Source organism: Equus quagga, chromosome 4 (assembly GCF_021613505.1).
Source record: "Equus quagga isolate Etosha38 chromosome 4, UCLA_HA_Equagga_1.0, whole genome shotgun sequence".
NCBI lineage: Eukaryota > Metazoa > Chordata > Mammalia > Perissodactyla > Equidae > Equus > Equus quagga.
In genome coordinates this window covers 72,223,824-72,250,053 of record NC_060270.1, presented here as the reverse complement: position 1 = coordinate 72,250,053, position 26,230 = coordinate 72,223,824, and the positions used below count along the sequence as shown (strand labels likewise).

The 26,230-nt window shown below is 37.7% G+C and overlaps 1 protein-coding gene across 6 annotated transcripts in view; it reads right to left on the bottom strand.

The window, feature by feature from the left end:
* Positions 1-4,810: 4,810 nt before the first annotated feature.
* The window catches only part of C4H2orf76 (chromosome 4 C2orf76 homolog), a 68,476-nt gene continuing 47,056 nt past the window's right edge, over positions 4,811-26,230 (bottom strand). For 4 of the 6 annotated variants that reach the window (XM_046658487.1, XM_046658488.1, XM_046658485.1 and 1 more), the window contains exons 4-7: positions 22,615-22,665; positions 18,741-18,778; positions 13,094-13,175; positions 4,811-4,982 (exon numbers count right to left, since the gene is read on the bottom strand). In XM_046658487.1, coding sequence (XP_046514443.1) covers positions 4,906-4,982; positions 13,094-13,175; positions 18,741-18,778; positions 22,615-22,665 — 248 coding nt within the window. In that variant the 3' untranslated portion in view covers positions 4,811-4,905. Of the gene's footprint in view, positions 4,983-6,665; positions 6,822-13,093; positions 13,176-18,740; positions 18,779-22,614; positions 22,666-26,230 lie in introns of all 6 variants that reach the window. The other 2 variants (XR_006888222.1, XM_046658490.1) reach the window with 2 other exon arrangements.

Here is a 26,230-nt window from a genome sequence, read left to right as displayed (position 1 = left end):
CTGGGCCCTGTCTACCAAGTGCCCTGCAGGCATGTCTCACTAGATCCCCAAAACTCTGTGAGGTGGACATTATCTTCTCCATTTAATGTACGTGGGGCTATTCACATCTCTATCCAACTCAGGGACTTAAATGAGATACTATATGAAGCACAGGCAGCATCTGGCACATAGTGCCGATTCAAAAAGAAAATGAGACTTCTCGACCATATTTAAGAGAATGGTAAAGTTTCAAAATACAGCAAGTGATAATGCTTTAAAATGCCTGTTTAAATAATGATATATTCACAGAAAAAAAGAAAAAACACTGAAAGTATAACTCTAAGCTACGCAAAGGAGTCACCCTTGAAGAAGGGGATTTTTACTTTTCTACCTTCAAGTTGGTCGTTTTTAACAGGCAAATATTACTTGTATAACTTAAAACACACCAAAAAGATCAGAAACATTAAAAAATGTAGAAAAAATAACCCAGATGGAATGTGCCAAAATGTTAATGCCAATTGCCTGATGGTTTTTTTTCCTGCTTCTTTTAATTTCTATACATGCATTAGTTTTTACTAATTTTCTCCTAGTTAAGTTAAATATTACAGATAAGGCTTTTTACCACCTTCACCTTCTAATCCTAGTCCCCACCCCAGAGTAATCAATGCTATCGATTTGGTGTATATTCTTTCGTGTATATGTACACATACATGTATATGATGTGTACATTCATGTAAACATACATACACACTATATTATCATTTTGTGCTTTTTTAAAAAATAAATGACCTCACAGTTTATGAGTCCCTCTGCAATTTCATCCTATCAAGACGTCCCAAAGACCGTCCCATGTCAGTAAATAATATGGATGCCCCTCATTGTATTAGATGAAGCAGTAATCCAGAATACAGATATACCACACTTTATTTAGCTAATCTCCTACTGACATCACTTAGGTGGTTTACAGTGTTTTTCTATTATAAGTAACACTGTAGTGAATCCCCTTATAAACGCCTCCTTCTGCAGGCAGGAGAGGGTTTCTTTGGGATACATGCAAAGAAGTGGAACTGGGTCAATACAATATGCACATTTGTTATTTTAACAGATACCACACCAGACTACTTGCCTAAGTACACGAATGTATACTCCCATTGGCAGTGTAGGCATACATGCCAATACTTATTACAAAACGCTTTACTTTTTGCCAACTTGAAGAATGCAAACAGTACCCTGTTGTGTTAATTTCCTTGAATAACAGGATGTGCAGCTTTTCACATGTTTATAAGTCATATGTTTCCTTTTTTATGAATTTCTTCTGTATAAAATATATCCATTTTTCTGTTGTACGTTTGTCCTTTTCTCAATGACCTGTAAGAGTTCTTCATATATTCTGGAAACTAATCCTTTGTCTACTTTATAAGTGCAAGTAGTTTCTCCCAGTCTTTGTCTTTCAACCTTTATGATTTTTTTTTGGAATGCAGTTTTTCACATAGATATGCCAAATTTAGTAAATTATGGCATTTGCATTTTGTGTTTTAAGAAGGGCTTCTCCACCCCAAGGTCATAAATATAATCTATATTTTTTTCTAATAAGCTCATCATCTTGTTTTTCATGTTTATATAATTCATATGAAATTTTAGTGAATGTAGGAAATAGGGCCCTTAATCATTTTGTAATGCCTAGCCAGCTGCTAAACATCCTTCTTTTCTCCACTGATTGCAAATACTACCTTTCTTATATACTAAGTTTCCATATACATTAGTCATTTTCTATACTGTATTCTAGTCTACTGATTTTTTTTGGTCTATGTCTGTATCACTACCAAGTTGTGTTAATTACTACAGCTTTAAAATGCATTTTGATACCTGGTAGGCAATCTCTCCCACTGTTTTTCCAAATTGATCTTGGCTATTCTTGCACATTTACTTTTCCAAATGAATCTTAAAATCAATTTGTCAAATTCCAATATAAATCCTTTGGGATTTTGATTGAGGTTGCACTAAATTACAGATTAGGTAAAAATCTACATCTGAAATATACCAAAACTTCCATCTTTGAACATGTAATCTCTCTCTCTCTCTCTCTCTCTTTATTTAGGTCTTTTATATCCTCTAGTAACATTTTATTGCTTTTGTGCACATTTCATTTTAGACTCATTATCAAGCACTCCTAAAGTCTTATTAGTTTTCGTAACTTGTCAGTTGATTCTCTTACATTCATATTGTCTGCAAACGAATGTTTTGCCTCTTTCTTTCCAATATCTGTGGTTCTTATTCCTTTTCTTATTGTATTGGCTACAATATGACCTGCATAACAATTCTGAATAGTACTGGGAATAGTGGTCATCCTTGTCCTTTTTATATCTAATAGGTTTGCTTAAACACTTCTCCATTAAGTAGCTTTTCTGTAGGCAACCTTCAACAAGTTAAGAGCATTCTGTTCTATTCCTAGCTTTTATTCATGCATAGAGTTGTATATCATCAAATGCTTTTTGGTACCTATTGACAAGCATAATTTCTTTCTCCTTCAATCCACAGATTTTGTGAATTACACTATGTTTTCTATAGTTTTGAACCCATCATCTATGCCTGGTAAAAGTCCTTTTTAGTCATAATATATTTCTATTTTTGATTTTTACATCTGTTTGTAAGGGGGGGAAAAGCCTATATGTAACTTTCTAATACAGAAAATAAATACACCAAATAAAGGATTATACATATATGTTTTTGCATTATTTATTGAAAAGAAAATTTACAGGTACATATACTTAATTTTACTTAAAAAAGTGTGTAAATTGAATGTCTGCAAAATGAACAGATGGAATATGCTTTAACCTGTTCTTCCACTTATTAAATTCCTTATTTGACTTAATGCTGTCGCCATCCATCCAGTCACTCACTCCAGCAAGAATCACTGAAGTCTCCACACCGCCTTCTCCTCCACCGTCTACACCCGGCCATTCACCAAGTTCCAAAACTCCTACTGGTCCTTCCACCTCACTCCTCTACTGGGAGGCCAGAGGACGGAATGGGTCAGGATTTTAAGACAGACCCAGCTCCAATCACATTGCACATTACTGCATTGCCTTGAGTAAATTACTTTACCTCTCTGGGCCCCAATTTCCTCATCTATAAATAGATATGATACAATCAAGACTGAAGAGCCGAGATAAAAACGAAATGAGATAATATATGTAAGGTACCTAACACAGTGCTTGCCATCTACTGCATGACCAAATGGTACCACTCTCCCAAGGTCTGCTCTCCTCTGTTGTGCCCTAGCTCAGGCCTTCCAGTCTTCACCTGGTCTGTGACGAGCGTCTTCTGGTCTTTCTGCCGTCTGGACACTGCTGCCAAGCTCGTTTTCTGAGATACAAATCTAACCACGTCATTTACCAGATTCAAATCTTTCCACTGGCTCCCACTACCCGCTAAAGTTCCAACTCCTTAGCACGACTTGTAAGGCCCAGCTCAACCTCCCTTCTGGCCTTATCTTCCTCCACTCTATTCCAAGTGTGTTACACTCCAGGACATTGATACTTGTACTTTCTATTGAAAACCTTCAGCTTTTTCACAGTACTTTGCCTTTACATCTGCTATTCCCTCTTCCTAAAAGCCTTTCCTTTATTTTCTACTAAGCAGAAACTCCTATGCAATCTTTTAAGACAAAGCGCAACTGGTACTTCTTTTAAAATAAAAATTAATCCCACACAGAATTAATTACCCCATCATCAATGCCTCCATAGCAGTTGTCACTGCTATTATATTAAAATTACTTGCTTATATATCTTTCGCTACTCACTGAGGCAAAAAGTGTGTCTTATTTTATTCTTTATTAACTCCTGGGTCATTTGTGCATTCAGTACTTTGTTTAATGAATGATACAAGGAATAAAATAAAATTTGTTTTTAATAAGCCTCTATTAAATCTTTCAACAAAGCAGAGTATCTTCGGATTATGTTAACTAGATTGTGAAAGTTGATTTTTTAAAAAGAATGAGTTTTCTTAAGTTAACCTTTACCATATTGGAACCATTTTGCCCTACTGGCAATTTTAAGGGTTCATGGAGTAATTCTAGAGCAAATTAACCCCTCTAGGAATTCGGATTAGGTACACGCTGGCTGAGAGAACCCTCTGAAACTACTACTCTTCAGCACTGATAGTCAGCCATTATTAGGAACCAGAAGTATTACATTATTTTGAAACAATGTATCTTCCATGTCTTAGATTTGGTCTCAATGAACAATTTTGTTCCAGAAGAGCAAACAGCTTGCTACCTTCTCTCTCCAAATAAATGAGTTTGGTTCTATTATAGTTTGCTCCTGAGGTCAGGAAACACAGCTCAGACAAAGACATTTCAGCAATGTTATTTGTGTAGGCTGAAATATGAAAAGAAGAAACCCTCTTACATCAGAAAACTTCCCTAAAATATACACAATTCAATTTCACGTATAGTGGTGTGTATCACTGTGAGCGAAAAGATGGAACTGATGGTCATAAGAGACCCTTAAGATCTCTGCTAGCTGAAGAGAGTAACAGTGGCTCTAATTAGAAACTATGGAAAAAATACAGAATAAACAGAATGACCTTAGTCTTATCATCTTTTTAAAGAACCCAATATACAAGCCATCAAAGTAACCCTTAATCTCAGGAAAACAAATTATGACTAAAGAACCAATATTCCATGATGATTTTTGAATAACTTTCTTTCATTTAAAAAACATCAAATGTTCTTCTAATAAGTATATTATTTTACAATAAGAAAGAAAGAAAAAATGACCCCTGCAGAGAGAAAAAACACCACAGATTTTAGCTCAAATAGCAGAGTCTGGGATTAATTTTTTAGGTTTATTTGTCAATTTCAAAACTCACTAGTGGAATAAAGAGCTTAATATAGGTATGCAAAAAGGAAGCCTCGTGAGGTTTTCACCAGGATGAAACGGGATTAGCTTTGAAGTTCTTATAATCTTCTTCACAGAAGAATGCAATTTCAGTTTCATTGGCTGAAAAAAAGAAAAGCAGAAAGGGGAAAAAAATTTTAATGTAAAACTAGCTTTTAAGCAAGTATGGAAGTCCATATTTGATTCAGTGCTTTAGACGCCTAAAGTGAGAAAGATGAGTCATTTGTCTGGTTTCACATTTCACCAAATCAACAAGAAGTATGAGTTGTCGTTATAAGAACCTAGAATTCAAATAACTTAAAAGTGAAAAGAAAAATAGCGAAAGAAATTAAAAACAAGAATTAACACAAGAATCTGGTTTTCAGGAAATCATAAAATTGCTCATGTACACTCTTCCTAACAGTCCTAGAAAATAACAAACCTGTATTTTTTTCAAATTTGCTACTCAGTTACTGAAGGAGGAGAAAAAACTCTTTTCTTCTCTGAAATTAGCCTGTAGGTATAATAATTTAATACTTAGAGGATCAGTAGAATATTTTACAGATCACTTTACATTCTCCCTCATGACCCATCAAAATATGTGTCTGAAGAAGTTAATTTTTTGCCTGCTTATGATTAATTCATGAGGCTTCAACAATATGCAAAGCGAAAGACACAAATTGGCTTCCACCGCAATACCTTCAAATACCTCTAATTATTCACAGGGGACATGGCACAGCTACAGGACCCACAAAGGTTCAGAGCAGTCACAATGCTTTCAACCTAGCAGGTCAAGGACTCCGTCTTCTAAAACAATAAGTCAGCAACATTATTAATTCAGACTGGAGACAAATCTGATGGAAAGCCTTCCAATTATTAAACATGCAATTCTTTAAGGTGTTGCGCCAACAAGTTGCACATTCGTTTTTTAAATTAAACCAGAAGTTAATACAGTCTGTTTAGCGTTTACTGAAAGAGCAAAAGGGCCTGCAGAATCTCGACAAGAAAACAGACAAGATTATTTGTAATGAATACTGATCACTCAATTAACATATCCTCTAAAAACAGACAAGCAAAATTCTTCAAGCCAAATAAATAGGATAAGGGAGGATGCCAAGAATTACCACCGGTCTCTTGGTCTACAACGCTCATCTCATCACTGGAATTTATCACAAAAGAATGAAAGAGCTCAGCATGACATTTCATTAAAAATGTTTTTGCTGGTTTGAAGAATACCAAATTTAATGTTTCTCAATCAAAAATTACCCGTGCTCATTAGAGAAAATACAGAAATGTTGAAAGAAGAAAATAAAATCACCCATGGTCTCAGATCCTCATTCCAGTCCTACTACATCTTTAAGATTAAATGAGGATTACCTTGATGAAAATCAGATTGCAAACTCCTGTCACAGTGAGCCTGGGGGTGGAGGGGCGAGACACAGCAGGAGGAACTAGGCATCAGTGAGGAGGGGCTGTAAGCACATGCACCCCAGGCAAACGGTAAGTTAAGGGACGGTTAAATTTTACAAGAAAATAGCATTTAAAAGAACGGCTAAGAGGCTCCACACTTGGAGTCAATAAAATGCTGCAAAGGGGGCTACAAAAAATTCAATATTCAAAGAGGAGATATTTTGAGATCTGTCCTCTATATAAAAAGCTCCTTTTCTGAAGGGAAGCAAGCCCTAAGGTAGACCTATATAATTTGCAAGTGACTCTAATCATCCTCCTAATGGAGAAGGAGCAAAAGCACTGTTCTTAATAATCACGATGCCGCGTTTTCTGCAGATGTGCTATTTACATACAGACCTTCACATGATGCTTTGCCCACACGGCAGTTGGCTCCATACAGGCGAACTGTAATTAGAATGTCCACTTACTGCAGTTGACATTTATCTGCACCCCTTTTGAGAAACTAATACATCATACAGCTCTTCAGTACGGTAATAATAGGTTCAGAATAAGCTGATGTAAAGAAAGGTCAAAACAAAAACGCTTTGTCAGTCATATAGGTTCTCTTGGGTCTAATTAACTGATCGATCAATCCATTATTTATGTAAAGTATTTATGCCATCTCTCATTATACAGGCTCAAAAGCAGATCATCTAAGGTAAAGATTTTATTTTCAGACAAATGCATTTTTTCAAGAAAACTAGATTGACAAATGGGTTAGACTCAAATACGCTGGGTTGATAAAATTTTTCACCCTTAACAAATTGGAAAACAACATATAAATTAAAAGTCATCCTGAGCACTTAAAGACATAAAATGGATTTTAAACTTCAGTACTGTGGTCCTCAAACAGAAATAGAAGACGATGATTTTAAAGTCTGTAAGACTGTTGAAAATGTTGGAGAGAATGATTTCATGTCCTTACACTGCAAATTTACTTGCCAATTAAAGTGAAAACGAATTATGAAAGATTTTCAAGACCTCTACATAATCATTCTTTTCATCATTATCCCTTCACTTCTTGCTTCCCCAATTCTATTTAAAATGGCTCCGGAAGAACCCTCAGGAAGTCTACCGTGTGCCGGTCCCCTAGGGCACCTGATTTTAAATTAAATGTGCTGCAGGCGGCCGTGCACTCAGGTGCACAGTGCCTTGGCATGCGAATCTGAAATGAATGTGCAATCTAAAATCCAATAAATACATTGCCAGTTCATCCCTTTGTCTTACTGTCAAATGAAATCAAGTAAGAGCCCTCCAAATACATCTGTGGATCATTTTAATACTGCCTTACAAGTTTAATGAAATGAACACAAGCCAGACATTCGAACTCTGGATATGTAATTAATAATTTTATAATGTTTCCAAATGGGTCATACACACACACACACCTTCAACAGGAAATTAATAATAATGACTTTAAGTAAAAGAATATAAGAAAAAAAATCAAATGTAAAATCTTAAGAAAAATTAAGTGTAATTAAATTAACTAACTCCTCCATGAACTTATCTCAGTAAACTCACCTATGGACAAAGATTTACTGCGTAGTTTCTGAGTACCTAGTCTCATACTACTCAGCACGAAAGTAGTGTATGGTCCAGCAACTGTCGTCTGAGAAAGTAGATGAGACCTGTGTGCTGACTTTGTGGTACAGGTAATGAAGGACCAGGGTAGGCTGTATGTGATGATAATCGCAGGTTATTGGCAATAAAAGTACGGGCAGGTAGGGGCCAGCCCAGTGGTGTAGCAGTTAAATGTGTACGTTCCGCTTCGGAGGCCCGGGGTTGGCCGGGATCCCGGGTATGGACATGACACCGCTTGGCAAGCCATGCTGTGGTAGGCGTCCCACATATAAAGTGGAGGAAGATGGGCACAGATGTTAGCTCAGGGCCAATCTTCCTCAGCAAAAAGAGGAGGACTGGCAGCAGTTGGCTCAGGGCTAATCTTCCTTTAAAAAAAAAAAAGTACGGGCAGGTCAAGGTGTGGCTTCTGCAGCAATTTGAGACCAAAAGGACAATGTTTCACCCTCTCTCCTGGTCCAGGAGTGTATCCTATCCCTTCAAGTTTCACAGAATCCTAATCCACAAATCATTCAAAACTGCGCTCACAGCTGAGCTCTGTTTCTGAGTTTTTGCCAAAGGAGGTCAACAATCCAGTGAAGAGCCCCAACTTCTGTGCTGTTTATTTCATATTTGCTTCAAATGTCTGTTTTAGATCAGTTGGCAGAGATTTCAAACTCCAGTTTGAAGAAAACAAACAGTGAAATAAATCTGACCTTTGACAGGATGAACACTGTGATTTCCAACCACAGCGAGGGGAGGGTGAAAAGGGAGGAGCAATCTAGGGGAGGTTCATTCTGACCCCTTGCTCTGGACCCCCAAATTCCCTACTTCACTGAGGACCGGACTATGGCTGTTTCTGTGTTAAGGTGAAGGACAGCCACCTTAACATGCCGTCAAAGGAGGAGAGCATGTGTGCCCTAAGATATTACTACCCACAAAAAGAATGGGAAGGTGACCCGAACTTCAAGCAAACACAAATCAAACACGATCCTGATAAAGAAGTGAGAGCCGGAGAAGCCTCCAATATTAGCTGTCCATCCGAGATAACCAAAAGGTGCTGGGCACAGAGGCAGAGTTCTAGTCCTGGACAGACGACAGGAGTGACGCACAAAATGAAAACAAACCACAAAGGAGTTTTGGACTTATTACAGCACCTGGCTAGACGCGAACTCTTCCCTCAGATAAGCACTTACAGTTTGGCCCACTCTATCTTATTTTAAAATATTTCCAACAAAACACAGCTGGCTTTAGAAGAGTTCCCCTGCCACAATTTCTCTCCTAAACCAGAGAGGATTCAAAAGATAACAGTAGTAGAATGTAGCAAAATGAAAGACAGAAAGTATCGCCAAAAACCTTACATGCCAATTTATTACTTAGGGGAATTAGTCCATAAAACTACAATTGTTAATAACAAGGTAAGAATCTTTAAATCATAAATAACAATTCTAGGTAAAGCCTGCTTCTTCCCTCCACAAACCAAATCTTTTGACTTATGTGTTTTAGCAGCAAGTCCGCAAGCAAAAACTTCCCCCTCGTCAGGCGGAGAATACACAATTGGGATCTGCAATGCAGATAAGAGGTCAGGGAAGGAACCAGAGAATTGCTCTGTGAGAAAAGAAATCTTCAAACAAGTTCGTTCACCTAACTTCCCCCTCACAATCTTTCTTTTCCTTTCATGAATTTTGCAGAAAAGTCATAATGATAAATTTGTTACATTGGCATTATTCCCATGGCAACCGGCTGTGACAGCAGAGTGACAACTCTACAGCAAGATCAAGTGATAAAAAGGGAGAGAGTGATGACTTAGAATTTTTCTCTTAAACCTCTTAAAAAACCTAACCAGACACAGCACGAAGGGAGGGAAAATTCTCTAGAAAAATCACACACTTCAAGTATCATCTTTCACAACTCTGCTCCCACTTAGAATTTTTTGTTGCTCTCCAAGGACCACGACCTCCTTCCCCGCGTGTAACTGTGGCTTGTTCTCCAGGGTACGGCCAACATTGCTCTAGGCAACAACAAGGCACATGCAGGAGAGGACATGCTCCTGGCAGGGACTGAAGGGGCCCTTGACCAGGGCTGCGGGCTTGCCAAGGCCGGGGGCAGTTTGAAGTTCTACTGGAGAACCCGTGAAAAGGCTCTGATTCTGATCCAAGACCTCTGGCCTTAAAACAAGGACAACAAAAGAGGGATTGGATTCTCACCTTTATAGGTGGTCATTACATAAGTCTGAAATTAATGACAATTAAACCAACTCATTATTTAATTAAATTCAAACAGCTGCCCATTGCCTTCTCCAAATGGTTTCCAAATGAAAGAAGTATCTTTGAGGTTTTTACACGCATTGCTCCAGACGCCTCCATATCCATTCTTTTACTCAGCCTTTCCGACAACCCTCCAAAACAGGCTTAATTATTTGTTTTGTTTTACAGAAATCAAAATATAAGTTCAGAGAGGATAAACGGCTTACAGAAGGTCATGAAGCAAGTAAAATGTAGAGCCTTCATTCAATTTTCTCCAACTTTAGAAGTTCATTCTTTAAAATTGGTTCCTTAATTTACAAGTGATACATGTAAACTCTATAATTTAAATTACAAAAGCAATTACATAATATGGAGGAGAAAGGAAAAATCAATTGCTGGCAATGCCACCACCCAGAGAAACCATTTCTGTAATTTCGGTATATGATCTTTTCTCCATATGCACATACAGACATGTAAATATGTACATTTTAAACAATAATGGTTTAAATGGTTAAAACCTAGTTCACAGAATATATTCTATTTCCATTCGATAGATAAAGCTCTACATCAGTGATTCCCAGACAGAGAAGGCGAGAGAGACCCCGCCACCCCTCTGAGGCATATCACAACCTCAGGGGAGTCACAGAGCTTGGGGAAGCACACTCCTGTTGGTTGGTAATAGACATGACAGAAAGTTAAGTTTGTGAAAGTCTTACTGGTCAAACTGACCTACAGAAAGTTAGAGATCACAAACATTCCCACAGTAGTACAAGAGAGTACCCATCTCCCAACACTGCCTTGGGTGCAAACCACTTCTCTGCATGTCTGCTAGTCTTATAATTACTGCTTGTCCAAGGTCACCCAGAGAGTAAGTGGCAGAATCAGGCTGTGAACTCAAGCTCTCTGACTCCAGTCTCTAATTCTTTTTTTGCTGAGGAAGATTGGCCCTGAGCTAACATCTGTTCCCAATCTTCCTCTTTTTTTTTTTTTATTGCTTGAGGAAGCTTAGCTCTGAGCTAACATCTATGCCACCCCTCCTCTATTTTGTATGTGGGTCGCCACCACAGCACGTCTGACAAGTGGTGTAGGTCTGCACCTGGGATCTGAACCCGCGAATCCAGGCTGCCAAAGCAGAGCACGCTGGACTTTAACCACTATGCCACGAGGCCGGCCCCCAGTCTCTAACTCTTAACCACCAGACTAATATACGACATAAAATAGCTTCTATTTTCATATGCATTCTCTCATTCTAATAAGGCTGAACTATTTTTCATATGTTACCTATTTCTTCTACCAGTAGAATTTCTTGTTTATCTTTTTCACACTGATTATAAGAGCTCTTTATAATGTCAGGCTAATAACTTTTTACTTGTCATATATGCTGCAATTGTTTTTCATAGTTCATTGCTTCTCCTTTAACTCTGTTCACAATTTTTTAGTTTTTATGTGGTCAGATCTATCACTCCTCCCCACTTGATGGCTCTGCCTTCAAGGTCATGCTTAGCGAGCTCTTCTCTTCCCCAAGATTACGAAACAGTTGAGCAACGTTTTTTAAAAAATTTTTTCCATTATGACATTTAATCCAACTAGAATTTATTTTAGAATAAAAATTGCGATAAGAATTTAAATTTTATTTTCCTGCATGCTTTGGCAATGGACCTGACATCATTTTCTGGCTAACTCATACTTTTCCCACTTATTTGAGATGTCAAAACTTTATTATACTGCAAAATCTTACTTTTTTAGTTTGTTTTTGGATTTTCTGGTCTTTCCCATGGAGCTGTCTGTCAATTCCTACAATCAATACCAGTCTGTTACATTCATTATATTTTTATGCTTCAACAACAAGCAGGGCTAGCTTCCAGTTGCCACTTGCCTCAGTAACACAGGTGCCACCTGCTATAATAATATAATAGCATCTGAAGAAATAAGTGCCACAATAACAACTGTTTTTTCAAATAATAGCAATCAATCTTATGTATTCATAATATGGAAAGACACCAAATCTAGCAAATGGTGTAGACAAACACAGAAAACAAAGTCTAAGATTTCAAAACGTGTTATTTAAAATCCTATTTAAATTGGAAGATATGTCAGAAACAGACTTTAAGCCTCATGTGTCATTCAAAAGTGAATTCCTGACATATGAGACTAAAATAACTCAACAGAACATCTGTCCAAAACATTGAAGCCTTTCGAATACGGGCCTCACTTAGAGTGCTCCTTAACCAGTGCAGACAAACAATTATAAACGTGCTTGTGTGATTTCATTAGAGTCACTGACCACAAACATGTGTCAGAGGTACAATGCCTTCACCTGCTCATACTTCTCTTAAAATCCTCACTCCTCTTGCCAGATCATCTTTAGGTGCACATATAAGTAGAATTAGAGTGACATCTAATGGTCACACAATGTGTCACAAAGCACTTCTTTAAAACAGAACTACTACATGTATATTCCAGGTTGAAAGGCTAAATCGGGCAAGTTCTCAACCGCACACACTAGGCTCCTATTTGAAATTCCATGACTGGGTCGGCCCTGAGTGATTTGGATGACTATCAGAAAGCACGCTGCGTGTTAGACAAACAACATCTCACTTCATTATTCCACATTAGTTCTACCAGGTCCGTTTCTCTCAAACCATCAGTTCAAATGATGCTGATAAGAGTAAGTAGGTTATTAAGTGAGTAATAACCTGTCAATCACTTAAAATAACCCTCAGCAGAATTCTGAGCACACCTTCTTAGAAGAACTATTTGCATTGCGAGCATTTGGAGAGCAGATATCCACTGCCCTCAGTCAAATGATCTGAATGTACATCATTCTCATCCTCGTCCTCGGAATAATTATCAGGAGGTGTAAAGAGTGCCAAGGGTAGCATTTACTCTGCACTGAGTTATCCAAATATAATCAGCCAGGCGTCCCCACACAGCCCGGGAAGGCAAGAGCCCCCTCCAGCACCGCCCGGCGCTCTTTCTCACCGATTCCAGCTGCTTGCAGAGTGCCGTCTTCTTTCAACAGGAGTCTGTCGTCGTCTTCCAAACTCAACACAAGTTCATTAGTCTAGAAAGAAAGAAAATCTGCAGTTTATCAGTACTTACAGGTATTTCATCTTTGGCAAGATTTCTCAAAGACAGAATTGTTACTGTGGGTCAGAGCAATAATCTGAGTCACATTCTACTCCCATTACTGTAAGGAGCAAAGTGGACAGAGTACCTCCTAGGTGCACACACTATGTAAGGCACTGGGGAGACAGGGCTACAGCTCAGAGCCTTGGAGCTCGATCTGGGTGAAAATCCAGGCTCCACCAATGCCAACTGTGTGTTCTCAACAAACACACAGCCTTTCTTAGACTCACTTTCCTCCGCTGTGAAAAAGGGGGGAAAGAATGCATCTTCTCTAGTGCCTTGTGGCGAGGATGACATGAGATGAAGCATGTAAGACCCACAGCACAGCGTGAGTCGCGTAGCAAGCATTCTCCACATTAGTTGTCACTGGTCTGTTGTTGTCGTCCTCACCAGCATCATCGTCTCATCTCATTCTCACAACATTCCAGGAGACATCAGAGAGGTTAATATATAGGCCCAGAGTACACGGCTGGTCAGCCACGGGACTGAGGTCCAAGCTCTGCCAGTCTGACTTCCAAGAGAAGCAAGTTTACATCAATGGCCAACAGTCCACATCTCTGAAAACCTTGCCCATCTAATAAGCACTGATCATATTAACCGTAACATTTCTCAGGGTTGGGGGTGGATGAGTTTGCTCTCCAACGATATCTACAAATCCAGTTAAACATTATAACTACAGGAGAGAATTCTGAGATGATATCTGCCCCTAAACAGCCCATGGAGGTGACCACTAGTTGGGCACACAGTACCACTTATCAACCAGAACACAGCTGGTTAGCTAGAATAAGGCTGAGAGGAAGAGGCAGCAGAAAGGCCTCTCTGGGCCAAAACAGACGGCCCAGAAGCCACGCTCCACGGGTCACAACTTCACCCCCTGGAGAGCACAGGGGCTTGAGCTCCAGAGCACACAGATTAAAAGGGAAAAAAACTCATTTTAGAATAGGTAATACATACTCATGATACAAAATTCTCCAAGTACATATGGAGGGAGGGAGAGAAGTCTCCTCCCACCCCTATCCACCAGCTCCCTAGTTCTCCTCCAGAGAACTTGCACTGATTCTTGTGTCTCCTTCCAGAGACCACCTCTGTACGTGGACACGCAGGCAAAGATGTGCACGTAGACTTTTTCACACAAACAGCAGCATATTATCTGCTGTGTTCTAACATCTTCTTTCTCTTAAAATCATTCAAAATTAGTATAAGAGCTGCTTCATAATTTACGACAGCTGCAGCATGTTCCATTGAAAGGACACACACACACTCTCTCTCTCCCCTTCTCTCCCTCTCGCCCTCCCTCCCTCTCTCTCAGTCCCTGTGGATAGACATTTAGGTCGTTTCCAATCTCGCTATCATAAACAATCCTGTAACTGATATCCTTGTACGTATATCATTTTGCATAGATACAAGTTTTATCTGTAAGATAAATTCCTAGAAGTAGAATTGGTGGGTCAGAAAGCACATGTGACTTGTATTTTGACAATTCTTGCCAAATTACTTTGCAGAGAAGTGGTTCCAATTTAGGCTAATGCTACCAATCACTGAGAGTACCTGTTTCCCACACCCTCGCTGACACGGTGTATCATTAACACTTTCGGAGCCGGCCCCGGTGCTCTAGTGGTTAAGGTTCAGGGCTCTCACCACCACAGCCCAGGTTCGCTTCCCGGTAATGGAACCACACCACCCATCTCTCAGTCGTCATACTGTGGCGGTGGCGGCTCACATAGAGAACTAAAAACTAACAAGTAGGATACACGATCATGCACTGAAGCTTTAAAAAAAAAAAACACCTTCTGATCTTTGCCAACCTAATAGATATAGGTTAAGTGTATTCTTAATTTGTATTCATTTTATTATGAGTAAAGTTGTGATTACTTTGTTTTTTAATGGACTTGTAGGTTCATTTTTAAAATAAAATTGTAGAGTATCATTATATGCTAAGAAAACTAGGCCTTTTCTGTAATATGTTAGAAAATTTTCCTCCAGTTTTCATTTGTTCTTTGATTTTTCTTAGAGTGTTTTCTTATTAGAAGGTGCTGAATGTTTGTTGGATAAATTAACAAAGTAAAATGTATCAATCTTTTATGGTTCCTGGGTTTTCTATCATACTTAAAAAAGCCTTCACTCTATGATTACTTCTAAAAGTCCATATTTTCTTCAAATATTTTTATTAGTTTCATTTTTTTTAAACTTTGAATTATGGGAATCACAAACATACAATGTATACAGAAGAGTACAATGAACCCTCCATGTCACCATCACCTGGCCTGAACAAACTATCCACTCACACTCAATCTCTTTCCTCACCTATAGGTTTCATTTTCACATTTAAGTCACTAATCCAATGGGTATTTATTTGGGCATAAAGAAAAGGATATGGATTCAAGTTAACTGTTTTCCAGATGTCCACCAGTTGTCCCAATACCATTTATTGAATCCTCCATATTTTCTCCATAGAGTTGAAATGCCATATTTACTACACACTAAATTCCCATATATATTTGGGTCTATGTTTGGACTTTTAATTCTGTGCCACTGAACTAACAGTTCACATGACAGTACCACACTATTTTTAATTACTAAAGTTTTATAGTATGTCTCATAGATGCTAGGACTAGTCACTCTCATTCTCTTCTTTTTCCTGACTATTCTTCATTATTTATTTTTTGCATATTAGGTTTATAACCAACTCTCCTTAGTTTATATTCATATGTATATATACACAATTCTGGTTATTCTTTTATTGAGGTAGCATTAAATTTGCAAATTACCTAAAATAGAACTGACATTTTCATGCTGCTGCATGTTCCCATCCAAAATATCCTAAGCATTTCCATTTTTAAGTCCTTCAATCGCATGTTTTATTTTTTGTCTAATTGAGGTAGAATATCACACAAATAAAATGCACAGATCTTAAGAGTTCATTTGATGAGTCTGGACAACTGAATATCTTCACTAGCATTTCAAAATTTTCTTCTTAAAGATATTGCACATTTCCTATAAGGTTATTCCAGGGTATGATTGTTTCCTTTCATAAACTTTTAACAAGTATAGCTATCTGGTTTCCAAACTCATAAAATAGCAGATAGAAATTAGAGTTTTTATTTCAAATCATTTTAATAGGAATTATTCTGACTCTACAAATAGCATACTGATTACAATCCATAATATACACACAAAGACATTTTCTTGATAACCATAAATCATATTATGGTAATTATTTGCCCTATACTGTTGATTCATTCATTCAACAAACACTGGGCTCATAGTCTAAACAGGAGGCTCTGGTGGGAAGGTATCCAGACAGCCTTTTTGTCATGATGACGGGAAGAAATTTCTGTAGACACCTGATAATTGTAATTAAGAAAGTCTGTAAACCTAGAAAATTGGGGAAATGGGGAAAATGCCTTTTGTGAACAAGTTCTTTAAGACACAGGATTTCTTTGGAAGTCTCTCTCTTTGGCTGAGGAAGGAGATTAAAATTACAGCTGGATTGGAAAAGTGACAGGCTAGGCCAGTGATGCTTATAGGCCCTGCACACAGGGAACAGAATGCAGATGGCGAAAGTAGAAAAATATGTGAGAGCTGGACAAGGCGCAAATGAGCACATGTAGGTGAAGTTTTTCTGAAGTTTTAGAATTGTATCAGTAAAAATACATTGATCCTTTTCTTTATAAAAGTTGAAGAGGAAACTTGAAGAATCATTCCCAAGATACCTAGTCTGTACTTAACCAGAATGGTTATGGTTAGATAAAAGTTTATAAGGCAGATTCCAGAAACATTCTAAGTGACTTAATTTGTTTTCGGAACCCCTCCTTAAATAAATACATTGTTCAACTGGAAAAATAAGCCCTAATTTTATAACTCTAACATACCAGGATGGAACGTGTTTTAAATATAAGAAACAATTCTAATATATTTCCAACTATAGGACGAAAACTTACTGATTTTTAAAAATGTCATAAAATTGATTATTTGAATATTATGAACTAGATCTTCATTAGGATAAATAATCTACTAATTATTCCTTTTAGGAAACATGAGCATATGAACAAGCCCAACAATGTAAAAATGCAACAATGAATTGAGAATGACAGACACACTCTATTTGACAACCTTTTCAAAGAGCACATTGTTTCCTTTTAGCTTTATTTTATATTTATATACATTTTCCCCCCTCTACAATAAGACCAAGCTTCTTATTCCCCACAGTTTAGAGACAAGGTTGTAAACACTTCTGGTCCGCAAAAGACAAAGTGTATGGAGTCTGGTCAGATACAGTGGAGGGACCTCTAGCATCCACACGAAGTGCAGACTCCACACCACAGCCTCAGACACACGTGAGCACTAAATGTAAGGCATCTGACGATGGACATTGTCAAATTTGTATATACAATCCTTGGTATAAAACAACGAAGTTACTGGGAAGAAGCAGCCTTGCCAACGCCTCAATTTCAGCCCAGTGAAACTGATTTTGGAATTCTGGCCTCCAGAACTATAAGAGAATAAACATGGGCTGTTTCCAGCTACAGGAAAAAAACAATTTTTTTAAGTTACTAATTCACAGCCAACAGACATACCCTCACGCCTGTTTCTTGTAATCCCTGGTATACATTTATTTGAAAGCTGATTGAGTTTATGGAGGGCATCTATGACTAGAGAAGAGAATGAAATTAAGTGAATTCATAAATAAACACTTCATTCAAAAATTGTATGGAACCATCCCTATGAATGAGGCATTGTGCTAGGTATTGGAGACGGGAAGACTAAGATACGGTCCCTTGTCCTTGAGTAGTTTGTATAATAGAGTAAGATTACTGCTTTAATGAGGAGTCTATACAAGATCACTGAGATTCAAGAAGAAAAGACCACTCTAGTATGTCTGTCTGAGAAGCTGACCTTTGATTGTGGCTTCACAAAAACATTACTCTCAGAAAGCAAGAAGACAGAAATGTAAACACATGATAAACACATAAACAAACAGTTCTCTTTGGGACAAGATGACATTAGAATTGCAGGCCATGCCCTCTGTGGAACTAGGAGGTTTCTTACCAAGAGCCACAGTGCTGGGCCTTCTCTTACACACACAAAGAGTCCAGCCAGAACAAGAAGATTTTTTTATCTGCTTTTGGCTCTTTTCTTCTGGTACAGAATTAAGAAAATCAAAGAGAGTGGATTGCCAGGTAATAAGTGGCTTCCTTTACATGTAACCTGAATGTACTTTACAAGTTTTATGTTTATTTTATGTTAAATATTTGTTTGATATATAACATGTATGCTTTTTTTTAAATTAACACTTTATTAAAGGATCTATTACTAACAGATATGACTCAGAATTTTTTCTTTAATGGAAAAAGAAGGCTGTAGAAAGGGTACCTACGAAATAAAAAATGCTATTATAATGGAAAATACTTTAGAAGTACATGTGTTTATTCATTTATCCACTAAGTCAACCAACATTGATTACTTGCTATGTTCCAGATACTGTACATATGAAACATACCTTTGATTTATGTGCTTGATGAATAATCTTTAGTTTATCTGAAAGAAAAAAACAAGATGTCTTTTTACAAAGATTATTCTAAAACTTCATTTCAAATAATTAGTGAGATGGGGGCGTGGCTATGAAATTGAGAAATTTAAGTCCCTGCCTTATGACCAGGTTCACTTAGGAATCTAGTATACAGTAAAAGAAAAACTACTTTTGCATATCATTAAAATTAAAGATAACTGTATAAAGATATTTAAAGCCTTCATCTCTGACACACAATTGTGTAGGTGCCATAACCTGAAGTCAACTCAGCACATTTCCCCTCAGAACAGAAGACAAGTGAACCACATTACACTGCCCTGTCTTTTGGAGTTCCCACAGGCTGTGATTAGCAAATAATGTAAAAAATGTCTTAGGGGCTGGCCCCGTGGCCGAGTGGTTAAGTTCGCAGGCTCCGCTGCAGGCGGCCCAGTGTTTCATTGGTTCGAATCCTGGGCGCGGACATGGTACTGCTCATCAAACCACGCTGAGGCTGCGTCCCACATGCCATAACTAGAAGGACCCACAACGAAGAATATACAACTATGTACCGGGGGGCTTTGGGGAGAAAAAGGAAAAAATAAAAAAAAAAAATTTTTAAATGTCTTAAATTCAGGCAGATATTAACAAAAGCAGTTCAAAACTCTACTAATTTCTCAATAGTTACACTGACAGGAGATCAAATGATCAAAATGACAAGTTGTTACTACTCTCAGAATTCAAACACTATCAAGGATCACTGGTAATCTGGGCAAGAATCCCCAAATCTGCCTGCTGGTTTTCAAATAGTGCACCAGCTCACACCATCCGATCTGCGTTACTAGTCAGTCCCTCCTTCACTCCTCAATCTGTTTATCTTGAAGTCAGGCTAACTGTGCTTTTCTGGTCAGTAATTTCTCCACGTTGGGTAAAATTCTAACTCTGCAACAATCAGGTCTTAGTTACATAATAGAATATTCAACAGGTTGAAATTCAGAAAGCTTCCAAATCTTCACTCAGTTTTACTTAATCATTTAATTAACATATTATGACTACATGTATTATGATATCTGAATAAACTATTAACCTTCAACTAAAATTCATTTCTATCAATCATGCCGTTAGCTTCAGTGAGGAATTCTAAGAGTGAAATGAAATGAAAGGATCTATTTAAACAACAGACCTTGATTCAACTATGTTCTAACAATACAGAAGAACAGGGCACCTATCCCAGTTAAGAACTAGCACTCTGAATTACCCATTATTTTAGATAGTCAACTTTCCATCATCCACTGTAATTTTTAAGTAAGGTCAGCCTAATCCTAGGACTATAACTATGCATTGTTAAGAAATAAAAATAAATCTAACCTAAGTGAAATAGGCATGTTAGGAACATAAATATGCTACAATTACTACTAAAAATAAGCTTACAATGTACACAAGAAAATAAACAAAAGTGACTTTTGTATTACCTATCATTCCGACTGACCTTTACATTCATTTTCTCATTATAAATAGATACTAGTTTATGATTGGAGACAAGTTAGAGAAGCCAATAGTAGGGTGTTTTTTAACAAAAAGACTTTGCTTAAAGTCTGTTAGAGTCAACCTGCAAAATGTAGTTTGACCCTACCAAATGTTAATCCTGTTCTATATATATTGCTAATGAGTCTTGAAATTAGAAATACCTTTGCTCTAAAAGGTTCTGCAACCCCACAATAAGATGGGCACATTTTTTGGCAGAAGAAGAAATGCTTTGAACAGAAATTTTCACCCAATTTTTCTCTCCAACAGAAACTGGGAAGAGGGTAAGAAAAGAGAAATGATAAGCTAACCAAATGATAAGCTAGCAAAAGGTGTGGTATTAACGCCCCTTTCTTTGTTCAATAATCTCTTTCACTTGTTTTTACTTCTTTAAAAAAAACTTCATTATTAACAGAAACAACATCTGTGGGTATTGTTTCCTTAATGCAAATTCCTTGAGGAAAGTAACCTCATAAAAATAAAAATATCATCTTACATTGGTGTAGTGTTTAACGTGTTCACACACGCATTGTTTAATCTAATCTTACACAGCCTTATGAAACGAATAGGATTAAGAGCCTTGCACCACACAACACACGCACAATGCATAGGTGATAAGGATTTAAAAATAAGACAGCCTCCCACACAGTCTGGTCAGAGTAAATCAGTAATAGACGTAGACACCAATTAACTGCGAGGAGGGGCTCTGAGAAATCTCAGACTCCAGGTGGCCTGCCCAAGAGAGCCAGCCCGCTACCCCAGGGCACAGAGACAGCAACTAGCAAAACTGAATTTTGACTTGGTACCCTTCCCACCCCCCAACAGTCGTGTGCTGTGTTCCCACAGAGCAGGGACCACTACCACAGGACAAAACACCTCAGCCTTTCTTGTTGAACACAAAGCAGAAGATTATTAAAGAGCCAAACACAGAGTCACTTGAAGTCCAAACCCACTGGTTCTCAAATTTCTTCACAGATAAATGTATTCATTTTTTCTGTCAATTCATCTGAATAGTATAGAAATACTAGGAGAAAAAGGTGTTAATAAGTTGGAATAATATAAAAGGTACATTACTGCCAAGACGATTAGCAGTCAGATATTCTGGTGCTTTCATGATCTAAAACTTATCTTTCAAAATAGGTTACAAGGAACATAAGGTTGAATACACAAACACACCATGCCAAAAGGCAAACCATTTGTAACTATTTTAATTGGAAATGGCATCTGTAGGTTGATTCAAGTTTAAGGTTCTGTTTCAAGTCATTATACTTTGAAAGCCATAAAGCCAAAATTGAGAAGTTTCATATTTACTTAATCATGCTTTTAATTCCTTTCTCTTATTCAATATTTAGTATGTAAATTCTTTAAGTCCAATAAAGCAAAGTACTTTTCACTCAGCGCCTTCAGCTTCTGCTTGACTACCCCTGATGACCTCACAATTAGGCTCTGGATATTAAAATGCATACACACGGGGAAGACTGTGATTTCAAAGTATTTCAGGTCATAAGTTGCTCTACCAAACGGGAACAGAATTAAAAGCCACTCCAAAAGACGATCTACGGTAAGGTAATAAAAAATTTATACCTTAAAATGTCTGCACCAATTAACAGAAATATTTGTTAAGTGCATGATAATTCTCAAGGGAAGTCTCAGTTTGCTGAGTGTCACTATGCTGAAGGTTAGTAACTATACCATCTTTATAACAAATAATGAAACCTAGCTTCTTGCCTTGTTAAGTACATTTTATTTTATTTTATTTCCTTTTTCTCCCCAAAGCCCCCTGGTACATAGTTGTATATTTTAGTTGTGGGTCCTTCCAGTTGTGGCATGTGGGACGCCACCTCAGCGTGGTCTGATGAACGGTGCCATGTCTGCGCCCAGGATTCGAACCAACGAAACACTGGGCCGCCTGCAGCGGAGAGCACAAACTTAACCACTCGGCCACGGGGCCAGCCCCCTTATTAGTACATTTTAAAATCAACAATTGCAACATATAAAATTACTATATAATGTGCTCAAGTTACTGGCATTTAAAATGTTAAATCTCTTCTTTCAATTCCTAGTCTTTAATCACTTCTCCTTTTCTGATTACCTGGCAAAGAAATTCATTTTAGACACAGTTTGCCAAATATGCTGTTCCTCACCAATAGGCCACTTCTCTACACTATTACAATTTACTTTAACGATAGACTACAATTCTTATATTTCTACATAAACTTCCATATTGGATTTTATTTACAGGTAGTAAACTCATTTTGAAAACCAAATTTAAATTCATATCAACATAAAAGTAATGTGAAATTATATTAATATATGTCTTAAAAGAATAAGAAAAATTGGTTACCATATTTATAATTTCTGAATGGTGGTGGCAGGCTGGTCCTTAAAGGGATATCTATAAGAGAAAGGTTACTTTATTACAAAATATTCAAATAGACACTCGTAGTATATGCATAGTCTTTTGGTTCTGTTATACCTGCAGACTAAGCTGCTTTGAAAAAACTGATGAGACACAAAATGCAGCTAACATGCCATCAAAATCCAAGGGACATCTAAAACAACAGAACCGCTGATAAGATGTGGAGCTGCTACGAGCTCAACCAAGAATTCAGGAACACTATTAAATGATTCGGCATTTTATTAAATACATTAGCATCTATATACACTTGAAACAGAGCACACATGTGTGAGACACTCTTTTCTACACAGCTGTTGTTCGTTTAGCATATGAACCTGAGAACCCTTTGAGGGTGTTTGGGTCAGTAGTGGAAACCAATGATCTAGAACCATCTTATCACTCTTACCAAAATTCAGATAACCTACAATGTGACTACTCTAACTCAGCAAAGAAAACAAAACAAAATCAGAGTAAATATTCTCTTTAAAACAGTGTTCCAAATACCAGTATTAGTTTTAATTAATAATATCTGATGCCACAAGCCTTACAGAGGGCAATTTGGTAATATATATCAAAATTACATATACCCTTTGACCTAACAATTCCTCTTGGAGAATTTATCATAGAGATATACCTTGCAAACTCTTGTGTGTATGTGTGAAAGGCCATACGTACAAGGGTACTACCCGTAAAATTACTTGCAATAGCAAATGCTTAGAAAACCCCAAATGTCCTTCAGCGGGGGTACTTGTTAAATAAACTATAATATGCCCAAACAAGGAAACATATTTTCCAACTGTAAAACAACCAAAAAGAGGAGGAGGAATCTCTCTACTAATACGCTAAGATCTTTAAGACTTGTCAAGGGTAAAGAAGGCAGAAAGCAGAACATTGTTTTTAGTAAGCTACCTTTTGAGTAAAAAGGGGGAAAAACAAGAACCTATGTTTGCATTTGCTTATACTTTCATGGGAGGAAACAGGGTGCCCTGGTCAGACAGAGAGCCGAAGTAGGAGGGAGACTTTTCACTGTATTCCTCCTTATATTTTGATTTTAAAACCAGACGACTGTGTTATCTATTGAATTCAGGGGGAAGAAACCCACACAGCTGAACTAGGAAACGTGTTTTTTTAAATACATTTGCTTTTTAGAGGTCAAATATACACCAAAATTAAAATATAACTTATTCATTTATGTTACAAGCATTTCAAGTGCCTACTATCCAGGGACAGGGTAAATAAGAAGGTACCAGGACAAGGCCCCACTCTTGACAGCGCACGCTCGTGCGTGCTCCCGCGTGAATCCTGTAACAAGGTGTGTTCACAGCCAGGGCTGAGGTCTTAGAGTGTGGTTCTCACCTGCTGCACATTAGAATCACCCAGCCCAGTACTAGTAGATCAGGCTCGCAGCAGACTCGTGCCAGGCATAATGTTTAAACACAAAACAAAAACCTCCTGAGATGATGCTCAGACAAACAATTCACGGGGAGCCAGCCAGGTGACATAAGTGAGTGAGTGAAGCAGGTCAAACGGGAGGGGGCTGTGAGATCTGAGAGTATGCACCCCATTAAAGGGGCTGCTGCCGCTCAGTTCTAATTGGTCACCTAAAGATTTAAATATAAATGCTGAAAAGTCTGGGGGTTTGGTGAAATTTTCTGACTTTGAAAACACCACACGCCAAAGGAAACCTCTCTGGAGTGCAGATCTGCCAGCCCAAACCCCAAGTGAAACCTCTGGCTTAGGTTTACCAGGGCACGTTCATTTGATCCTTTTTGTTTCTCATTCACTTATGAAAGATGGGCCAAAAAAGTATTAATTAAACATCAGAAAGGAGAATTAAATCCGTTTAACTTATTGCCATTTATATTTCCTAAACCAGACATGGAAAGCCCCTGAAGAGAGGCGTGAGGTGAAGATGGCTCCATGAAGCTGCTATCATTTAGAGATGCCAACAGTCGAAGAAATCAAATCACTGTCTTAGGTTCAAGCTAGACTTCTGAGAGAAGAGATGATGACAGAGACCAACAAGAGCCCCTGTTCTCTCTCTTCCTTTAGATCTCAGCTCAAGTGTCCCCTCTGCAGAAAGGTCTCCCCCTGTACTGTTTCCTTCATAACATTTTTTACAATTATGGTTTTCTCTATTGATTCTGGTCTCTCTTCCCTACCAATTCATAAATTTCTTGAGATTAAGACACTATAGCTTGTCTTCCCAAAGCCTAGGACAGTGTCTGGCACATAATGGATTAATAAATACTGGTTCCACGAGGGCAGGGACCACAGCCTATTTTCTTCATTGTGTTGCCAATACCTGAAAGAGTGCCTAGCACATGGCGGGGACTCAGAAATATTCATGAATGAATACATATAATTTAACCCCTTCCGTCAGCAGTTAAGAACACTGAAGTCCCAAGAAGGCAATCGGTGAGCCCAGCGTCAAGAGCTGGGACTGGAATCCAGCACTCCTGACTCGCACTCTGCAGCACTGAGAAGGGCAGGACTAAAGCAGCTGGATCAGACATTAAACATGTTATCGTGAGATGAGAGCTTTAGTGGAAATACAAATAAAAATGCTTGAAGAGGAAGAGAAAAAGAACGAACACCTCCTAATGAAAAAGGTCATTTCCCATTTTGCACTACTACAAATAAGGCTATGAGCACGCATACGTGGACACACACTTTCACCTAGAAGTGGAACAGCTGGATTGGACGGTGTGCATGTATTTAACTCTCCAAGAAATTGCCAAACCATCTTTCAAAGTGGTACCTTTTCACATTCCCACTAGAAACATACAAGAGTTCCACTTCTTCCACATCCCAGCCAAAATTTGGTTTTTAATTAATAAAACTTTTCAAGTTTAGCCATTTTAGTGAGCGTATTTTGCTCTCATTATGGTTTTAATTTGCATTTCACCAAAAGCTAGTGATGACGAGTCTCATTGAATGTGTTTATTTGCCATCCATATATCTTCCCTGGTGAAGTATCTGTTCAAATCTTTTGCCCACTTTTTAATTGGGTTGTATGTCATTATTGAGTTGTAAGAGTTTGGGTTTTTGAAGTCATTATTCTAGAATCAAGTCCCTTGTTGGATATATGTTTTACAATATTTTCTCCAAGTCTATAGTTTGCCTTTTTATTTTCTTAACAGTATATTTTGAAAAGCAAAAGTTTTTAATTTTAATGAAGTCCTACTAATTTTTTTTCTTTTATGGTTGGTGCTCATTGTGCTGTATTTAAGAAAATTTTACCAAAATAAAAGTCTCTAAGATTTTCTCCTATGTTTTCTTTCAGAAGTTTTCTAGTTCCAGCTTTCACATTTGGGTCTTGACCAATTTTGAGTTATTTTTTTATACGGTAGGAGGCAAGAGTTGAGGTTCATTTATTTGCATCTAATTGGTCCAGCATCATTTTTGGAAAGATCACCTCTTCCCCCAAAAATGCCTTGGCCAAAAATCAATGGAACACATATGTCTAGGTCTATTTCTGGACTGTTTTCGACTAATATATATGTCAACTTCTATATCAATACCACACACGCTAACTTGATTGGTGTAGCTTTATAGTAGT